The sequence below is a fragment of the Eucyclogobius newberryi genome, unplaced genomic scaffold (genome assembly GCF_026437365.1).
Source record: "Eucyclogobius newberryi isolate DKJ021-1_F unplaced genomic scaffold, fEucNew1.0.hap1 SCAF_13, whole genome shotgun sequence".
Lineage (NCBI taxonomy): Eukaryota > Metazoa > Chordata > Actinopteri > Gobiiformes > Gobiidae > Eucyclogobius > Eucyclogobius newberryi.
This window is the reverse complement of record NW_027315757.1, coordinates 5,926,248-5,935,686: the sequence shown is the minus strand read 5'-3', so window position 1 is coordinate 5,935,686 and position 9,439 is coordinate 5,926,248. Positions and strand designations below refer to the sequence as shown.

Genomic DNA, 9,439 nt, shown 5'->3' with positions numbered 1-9,439 from the left:
TTTTTGTTTGGAGGATATCTCGTCAGTGTTATAGTCTCTGAACAAACGCATAACAAAAGCGTAAACTGGTTCCTTTGTCCGCTGCCCTTCTCTGTCGCCCTTTGACTTGATTATTTACTTTGGGACTTAAAATATGATGAAGGAACAATTACAATTTAACATATTCCCTTGTGTGTGCCGTTAGTTTTCAAAGATTGTTACCAGTTTTCAAAGATTTGTTTTTTGTTTACATTTATAAATGGTTTGTACATGGAAATTCTAAATATTTGTTACGCCATGTTTAAGCTTAAACCATATGAAATAAAATATCGGATCCGAAACAAAGGTTAAAACAAAAATGGGGGGTAAAAGGTAAAAGCATTTAAATTCACGATACTTTTATTGTGACGTTCATACAACCGGAAGTGCCGGGGAGGTGCCGCAGTTCGTGCAGGTTCTTGACTTCCTTCTTCATTTCATTCAGTCAGTGGAGTTTTGCTAAATGCTCAGAATACTTTAGTCGGATAAAATGTCACAGCAGGTGGAAGGACAAGGTCAGGTTCATGAAAGAACAAAACGGCAAGATGACAACGACGAGAATGGCTCCGGAGGGAAAAGAAGAAAAGGTGAAACTAGCAGGTACTACACTTCTATTAACAGTTCAGAAGTAGCTGTGGCAGTAGCATGCAGAAATGAGCTGTTTATGCATTCACTTTATATTAATGCTCCATTGCTTTAACATTAGTAAAAAAGTGGTAAAACATGACAAAAATAACTACATTTAGTAAGACTTATCTATGTATAACCTTACAGTTGTATCATTTCTGTATTTCTGTATTTTCAAAAATCTGTTTTGTCAGGCAAATGAACCAATTTGTAATGGAATTCTGTTTTGCTTGTTTGTATTTATGCATGTATTAATTTAATAAAAACACATACAAAATCAAGCCAAAGAAAAAGAAAACAATAAAACAAACAAGAAGAAGATATTTTTCTATTTTGAAAATGTGTCACAATTGTTTCTTTTCTTTTTGACACTACCTTCTACACATCTTAAAGATAAACTGTTGGGATGGAATAATATTTGTGTCTTTTGAAAACACTGCTAGACAAAAATAAAATGGTACTTTGTGTAGCTGGTGCAATTCAACGACATACAACGTTTTACATATCTGTCCCATTGCACTTTACACTGCAGACTTCAGACATGACACGGACAGCTGTGTCCTGCAGAAGTTCTCTGACGACTCTGCCATCATCGGACTCATCACGGACGACGATGACGCGGAGTACAGAGGACTGGCGCAGGACTTTGTGGACTGGTGTCAGCGGAACCACCTCCTCATCAACGCGGGGCAGACCAAGGAGATGGTGGTGGATTTCCGCAGACGCCACCCCACTGCCCCCTCACCAGTGAACATCCAGGGACGGGACATTGAGAGAGTGGACTCATACAAGTACCTGGGTGTTCATCTGAACCACAAACTGGACTGGACTCATAACACAGACGCACTGTACAGGAAGAGCCAGAGTCGGCTCTACCTCCTGAGGAGACTCAGGTCTTTTGGAGTGACAGGGCCACTCCTGAAGACCTTCTACGACTCTGTGGTGGCATCAGCCCTCCTGTACGGCGTGGCCTGCTGGAGCAGCAGCATCACAGAGAGGGAGAGGGAGAGGAAGAGGCTGGACAGAGTCATCAAGAAGTCCAGCTCCGTCCTGGGCTGCGCTCTGGACTCGGTGCAGGAGGTGGGGGACAGGAGGGTCCTGGCTAGATTCACATCTATGCTGGACCATGAGTGTCACCCCCTGCAGGACACTCTGTCCACTCTGGAGAGCAGCTTCAGTGAGAGACTGATCCACCCTCGATGTGTGAAGGAAAGGTTCCGTAGGTCTTTCCTTCCTGCTGCTGTCAGACTTTATAACAAAAACTGTTAGTACTGAACACTCGCAATACTGACCTAACCTAATACTGATGTGCAATTACTGTGAAATTCATGTGCAATCTATGTGCTGTCGTGACACATATTCATGTGCAATTACTGTCGGGATCACATGCAATGGTATTTATTTATTTATTTATTTGTCTATGGGAGTTTTATTTATTTATAGGAGATCTTCTACTGAAAGTGTTTTTCAGACTTCCTATAAGTGATCTGTTCTTCTGTATCTACCTCTGTATCTTCCTGCGTTGCACCAATGAAATTTCCCCATGTGGGACAATAAAGGAATATCTTATCTTATCTTATCTTTAGACCTATGTTTATTAAATACAGACATTTACCTGTATATTAATATTGTAACTTATACCAATACCACAGATATATCCATTCCTTTGTATATTAAATTACACAGTAGTACAAACACCTCCTGTCAGGTCACAGTCCGGTCTCTGTAGTATAATTTCCAGTATAATAAATGAGTCAGAAGCCCTCTATTTGGAGCTAATGTTTGTATCTGTGCGCAGGGAGTCGTGTTTGGACCAGCCCATGGATTCCAGCAGTGTCCATGAAGTGGTCAAGTACGGTGACTCGCAGCTCCCAGGTGGGTCTCAACTTCATCACGCTCTATTTCAGCGCACTATACACATAGAAATGTACTCAAGTGGTTTGTACATTCACATCGCACCGAAGTTTGCCCAAAAACCCTGGAATAATATTTGTAGTGTACCTAAATTAAATTGCAACAACATCATCCAAGGTGCAGAAGTACATTTGCTTTTGTGATTCTATTTAGAAAAAGATTCAGTTCTAGTCATCTGGACACTGTTTTTATTGAATCCTTTTCTACGATCCAACAAGTAATATATTATACAGTGTAACAGGCTCTTACTTTTACAGCTCTTACCGTTACAGTACTCTTACTCTTTACTCTTACTTGAGTCATTTCTTGGTTGAATACTTTGTCCTCCCTTTTGAGTAATGATACTATTTTTGTTTACTCTATCCGCCTCAAAGTGAAATGAAATAGTAATTGTTAGGTGAGGTTAAAAGTTCAGCGTTCTACAGCTTTTCTTATTAATTTGTTGTTGTCTTACATCCAGACCTGATTAACTTGAAATCACCCAAAGGTACCTCTTAATCTCCAATCCAAATGTGTATATTTGTACATCCTGGTGGACAGAAATCATCCACAATCTCTGAAACGTCGATAAAGTTTGTTCATTACAGCCGACACGGTTAGTTTCTATGTGAATTCTTCGGCCCTACCCCTGCCAGGATGGAGTTTTGTGATGCATGCCAGACTTTTCTTATCATGACAGTGCAGATTTTCTCCAGTTCCATCTCTATTGTTAACCACACCATGTTGTGTTTGCTGAGACAGCAAAACACTACGACCCGGACACCACAGAGCCCGTCATTTCTGGTCTGCAGTCCCTGGAGGAGCTGCTGTCCTGGAGGAGGAGTGAGGCCAACCCTTTCAACGTGTCCACTGTCCCCCTGTCCCCCAGATGGCCGCCCCTGTCCCACACTCCGCTCAGGACACTGGTCTCTCACGACATGATGGGTGGATACTTGGACGACAGGTACTAGATGCTGGGTTCATGTGGTTCAACTGTCAAGATGAATGTTTTTGACCTGGTTCACATCTTTGTTAGTACTGTGCCTATTCACATGAAACAAAAAGTGGCAGAATTCTATTATTACCGATCCTCAAACACACAATTATTGTCAGCTAAAAGTGTGTCCCCAATCCCAACCTGAATTGCACCAGAACCTAAAAGTTTTCTGTCATCACAGAGAATGTTTAGTTGGTTTGAACTATTTCCATGGAATCACACAGGTAAATTTCCACTTCCAGAAAGTTACGCCAGTTTTCTTTTTTAAAGATTGATTTATATTCTACCAAAAGTAGGATTATTGAAAAATAATTGTATTAATAAATGTTCTGGAATATTTGTTTCAATTTACTATAAGATAAAAATGAAAATAGGCTTACTATGTACACAAAATGTACAGTTAAATTTACATATGTAGTGCAGAAAGTGAACAGTGCCTAAAACACATTTTAATCCATTTTCTTTCTGTTGTGTTGAGATTCCTGCAGGGCACAGACGCTACCCTGCCGTACTCCTTCTACCACTGGCACCACATCGACATCTTCAACTACTTCACCCACAACACGGTGACCATCCCTCCAGCCGGGTGGACCAACGCCGCACACAGGCATGGAGTGCTGGTCCTGGGTACGCACGAGCACCATTCTCCCTCAAGCGTCTCGCTCCAGGTTGTTTAAGAGGAATCATTTTGGTCTGGGATCTTTGGGTTCCAGGGACGTTCATCACAGAGTGGACAGACGGGGCTAAACTCTGTGAGGAGTTCCTGAAGGATGAGGAGTCGTACCGGGCTGTGGCCGACAAACTGGTGCAGATTTGTCACTTCTATGGCTTCGACGGCTGGTTGGTTAACATAGAGAATGAGCTAAGTGTGAGTGTTTTTCTTATGTAGTAATAACAGTACTGCCTACATGACGTGGTTGTAATCCAGTGGGACTGCAAGATATATCGAAATCACAGTTGTGAATGGTTGCAATTAGCAAATAATAATGATTGAAGTCTTATTCTAGTCTAAGACCTTTAGTTCAAGGGAGTGTCTACAGAGCCGCAAAACTGCCATGTTATTTTGTGCCGTGGTTCCTGAAACTGTTGGGCTATTTGACCGCGCTGGGTTAGGGTTCGGATTAGGTCTTGGGGTTAGGGTTAGGGTTAAGGTTAGGGTTAGGGTTAGGGATAGCCATGAGGCTATATGGCTCTGCCGCGGCTCCAGAAACTGCTGGGCTATTTGACCGCGCCGCGGCTTTGCAGCCACAGCCTTAGTTCAAACCGACATGTCCTGAAATACATACAGCATGATTCTTAGTTCAGATTTTGTCTTCTCTCTAATGTTGATGCTCTTGGACACGTTTAAACTGTGCACTTTAAACAGAATCACACTTTTAAAACATAACCTGCAAATCTAATCGCAACCGCAATGTTTGCCAGCAAAAATGTATTATTCTGGCCTCTAACCCAGGAAGTGCGCCTCCCCGTTTTTAAAGCCCACACGCCTTCATCAGACTCGTTGGGTGATGATTTCAGTGTAAATGTCTTTTTGTCCTTTGCTATCTCACACTAGCTATTGTTTTGAGCCTTTTATACTATTTTAGCCCTCATTGCAGGCAACAAGGGGCATATTATGAAATGTAAAATAGTAATTCAAAAAAAGCTACTTCAGAAAAAGTCTCAAATGATAAATTAATCGTTATGAATATAAAAAACCTTGAAACGTGCTTGAGTTAAAAAACAAATTCATTTAGTAAGAACATATTTAGCTACAGCACATGTGTACCTTGGTTTTGTTGCCACAAGCGTTTCCCTCATTAAACATCTCGTGGTACGTTTAAACTTAGTCCATCACGAGCTATGACTGGCCTGTTTTCATTACCTAACCTGCCCTCGACTCCTTGGAATCCAGGGTTTTGCTTTTGTCAGTCTGGTGGTTTTCTGTGTTCCAGGCGCCCGCAGTGAAGAGCATGCCTCTGTTCCTGCAGTACCTGACAGAGCAGATGCACGAGCGGGTGTCGGGGGCCCTGGTGCTCTGGTACGACAGTGTGGTGCACACGGGGAAACTCTCGTGGCAGAACGAACTCAACCAGAACAACAGGTCAGCACATGCACCTCAGGGAGAGTGCGACGTTAGGCAATACAAGACGCACAAGAAATACAAGAGGGCAACAACTTGATACCGTTTCACACTATTTAAGTATATACACCTTCATTTAGATTATATTGTGCAAACATGTTCTTCTTTTATGTGAGTTTCCCTCATTATTTGATTAGTCAGAGTTGTATTTTGAGTGATTCATGCATGAGTCACAGGATTTCCTGTGACGTCCTGTATTGGAAACTTGAGTGCTCAGAAAACGTACGTTTCCTTGTCCTAGAAATAAAAAGAAACACCACGCCCCCACAATGACACGTTGCTGTTTGTATTCTGTAGCCACAGCTCTGTACTGGGGTAAAAAATACAACTTGGATACTAATCGATACTCAAGCTAGTATCAAATCATTTGAATTAGTGTAAATACTGAAATATGACATAGTTAGTTTTAGAATGTCTTCATCTATATTATAAAACACAGTAATGTCATATTCATGAGAATCACAGTCACTAATTCAACTTTTGTAGACACTAATGTAATATTTTATTTGTACAAATATGAATATGTTTTTATTTTTTATGAGAAAATGAGTAAATATAACCCTTTGCATAAGTTTGATGTGTTTACAGCAGTATTCACGGAAAATGTCCTCTAACTCTAATAATTTAATGGTTATTAAGATTACAGTCATGTCTTTAAAATATATTTTGCATTTCCCCTGTGCGGACCGATACAACACACACGTGCGTTTGTTTATTAGCGCAACGGAGCGCATCGCATCGCTCGTCTCCCGTAGATTTCTGTCCACTTCTACGTCAGCTCGAACTGTCTTTCTCCGTCTTCATTTTGCCCCGTACACTGAGGGAACTATATTATGATAGATCCATGCGCTTAGGCACACGGAAACGTGGGGACGAGCCTGGCGCGGCTGCAGGTGAGCGATAGGTGCGTTTTATGATTGATACGTGGCAGGACAAATGATTTATCCACGCCACGAGGAAATATGATAAAAAAAATTGCTGAAAAAAATCGTCCATACCACCTTCAAGTTGTTGGTTTTTTTGCCTGCGACAGTTGCATTAAATTGTTCTTAAGTGGCAACATAAAGTCTTAAAGGGTCTTAAATTTCAAACCTATAGCTACCCTAGTATGTACAGAATGTTTTTCTCTGGGATATGATATATTTTAGATGTAATGTTTGCTCTTAAACTTAGTGGTCATCTGGGACAAACGGAATGACCCATGCGCACACAGAGACACAGCTTAGATTTAAATATTGGGGCCTTTTCTATGGCAAACCGATCTCAATATATTGTCCACCCTGAAGGATAAACCGTGTGTTCCCTCAGACTGTTCTTTGATGCGTGCGACGGCTTCTTCACTAACTACAACTGGACGGAACAGAGCCTGGAGTGGATGAAGGGCTACAGCGCGGTGCAGGGCAGGCAGGCGGACGTCTACATCGGGGTGGACGTGTTCGCTCGAGGAGAGGTGGTGGGGGGAATGTACGACACCCACAAGGTACGCACTAAATCTACATCCTATACGCAATTGGTCTGCTTCCTTTGCCCTGGCTTTGGATCCTCGTAAATGATTTGAGGCCAGTGCGACTCTGAGATATCATAAAACATCACAGCTACTGCAAGAGCCAATAAAGAAAGAGCGTCAGTGGCAGAAGGACAATCATTTACTCATCCCTAGTAAGGCTGTGAATTTAAACTGTAGCATTCATCCACGTCCTTATATCTAATAACATTGTTCTCCGTACCGGTAACAGAATGCTATTAATCCAGTTTGAAACATTATTTAAAAAGTAAAAAATTAGAAAAATTAGAGTTTGAGGTGAAGCTTCTGTTTACTTCCTGTTTCCATCGCCAGCTTCCTGTGCAAACGTTTTCTGGTTCACGTTTTACAAAATAATAATCACAGTTTTGATTTGTAAATAAACTAGAAGTGGATTGCTCCTTTTGAACACTTCAGCGTCTCAAAGTGAGCGTTAATCCAGACAGGACACAGCTGATGCTAGGTGTGCTAGCTTTAGCTCACAACATTTAGCTTGTAGGGTTTTGCTTTTCTCAACAGTCCTTTCGCTTCAGAGGATTATAAATGTTAAATCCTTTACAATTCTTCTCCTGTTTGTGGTCTGATCGTTTTGTTTCACATTTAAATATCTTGTAAGACTTTAAAACGCTGTAGTGTTTTTCTTGTAAGCGAGCACGCAAACACTTACAGCACTAATTCACATACAGAATATCATTAATGGCTGTTTTGTACAAAAGTTTAGCCTAATAAGCCCAAATTCTTTAGCACATCTCCTTGGAGACAAAGAATTGATGCCACCAAGCAAAGTTACAAGTCAGATCTGTTGAGAGGTGACCACTCACTGGAAGAATGCAAAGAAATTTAAGTTTTTCAAGGTATTTTTGAGCAATAACAACGCCTGTAATTGAATAAATGTGAAATTAGATATGCATTTCAGAGAAAGCAGTAACATCCCCAAGGTGACAAGCAGTGGACTCTTCTCCAGAAAAGTTACATTGTGCTTGTGATAGAAAACGTGTAAATTCAGCAGAACCTGTTTAACCCTGTTAAAGTGCGTGTGACAGGTTAAACTACACATTTCACTAAATGTGAAACATACTCCCTGGTTGGACATGAGCAGCTGAAGTGACACAGGTAGAGGTCATTCCACAACTGTTACCTAGCAACCATACTGCAAACAAGCGCCAAAATCCATATAAATTAGACAATAGTTATGATTTGACAAATTTTAATACATTATAACACCTTTATTTTGTTAACCATGGTGTACATGTCCTTAGCGTCAGTGAGCTCCAGACTGCTGTAGGTCTAATCCCATGACCTCTCTGTCTGTGAGTGAGCGTTTTGTCCCCGCTGCCTCTCTGATGGCTCCGCCCACAGCCCAAACCCGAGCTTTGTGAGGGAAATGTTCCTGTGGGCTGCCAACAACAGAGAATGTGGCTCTGAACAGCTGAATGCTTCTGCTTCAGCCTCCTGATGAACAGCTGATTGTGTGGTCAGGCAACAATAGGCCTCAACCCCCTGGACCCTGCAGCAGTGTGGGGAGTAAGGCATTTAGGATTAGAATGTGGGGAGCTCATTATTTTATATTAGAACTAGGCAAAATGGGCCAAACATGGATCTAATCCTGAGACAATCTGCTACTTTGAGTTTGTCAAATTGTGATTCAGTGTTTTTCTCTCTCCTGTTGGTCAGCCTCTGTCTTAATGGCAAAATAAACCTAATGAATCATGATCAAATTAAAATTGTGATCTAGGCTCTAAAACATAATGTAGAATGCCTTTTTGGCACATCGGCCACTCCCGTTTAAAATGATACAATGTGAAATAACAGAGTCATGTAATGTTCCTGTTGTAAGATTCCTCATTCAATTAAATACATAAATAAATAATACATTAGTTTTGCATTTGTACAATTGCCAGTGTATTTATTGCTCAAATACCTTGAAAAACCTGCATTCTTAATGTAAGAGAGCTCACCTGTCCACAGAGCTGACCTGTAACGTGACCTGGTAGCCTCACCTGTTTTTCTCCATGGAGAGGCTGTCCAGTGGAACATTCTAGGCCTTGCAATAACTTCTCCATGACGACAAGCAGAAAAGTTACACAACATGCCTTTAATTTTATTGTGTCTAAATCTTATGAATAAGTTTTAGTTTTGTCTTAACATTTCTGTTTTTAACATGACAATATTAGTGTACTCCATGTCCACAGCTTCAGAACAGTACAAAATAACCTTATTATGGAGCAATTATACTTCAAATACAGTCAAGACAAATTGT

General features: G+C 41.0%; 1 protein-coding gene across 1 annotated transcript in view; it reads left to right on the top strand.

The window, feature by feature from the left end:
- The first annotated feature begins 468 nt into the window (after positions 1-468).
- The window catches only part of engase (endo-beta-N-acetylglucosaminidase), a 16,611-nt gene continuing 7,640 nt past the window's right edge, over positions 469-9,439 (top strand). Inside the window, exons 1-7 of the mRNA XM_072442410.1 lie at positions 469-618; positions 2,444-2,520; positions 3,301-3,502; positions 4,014-4,162; positions 4,249-4,403; positions 5,470-5,618; positions 6,966-7,137. Coding sequence (XP_072298511.1) covers positions 509-618; positions 2,444-2,520; positions 3,301-3,502; positions 4,014-4,162; positions 4,249-4,403; positions 5,470-5,618; positions 6,966-7,137 — 1,014 coding nt within the window. The 5' untranslated portion in view covers positions 469-508. The remainder of the gene's footprint in view (positions 619-2,443; positions 2,521-3,300; positions 3,503-4,013; positions 4,163-4,248; positions 4,404-5,469; positions 5,619-6,965; positions 7,138-9,439) is intronic.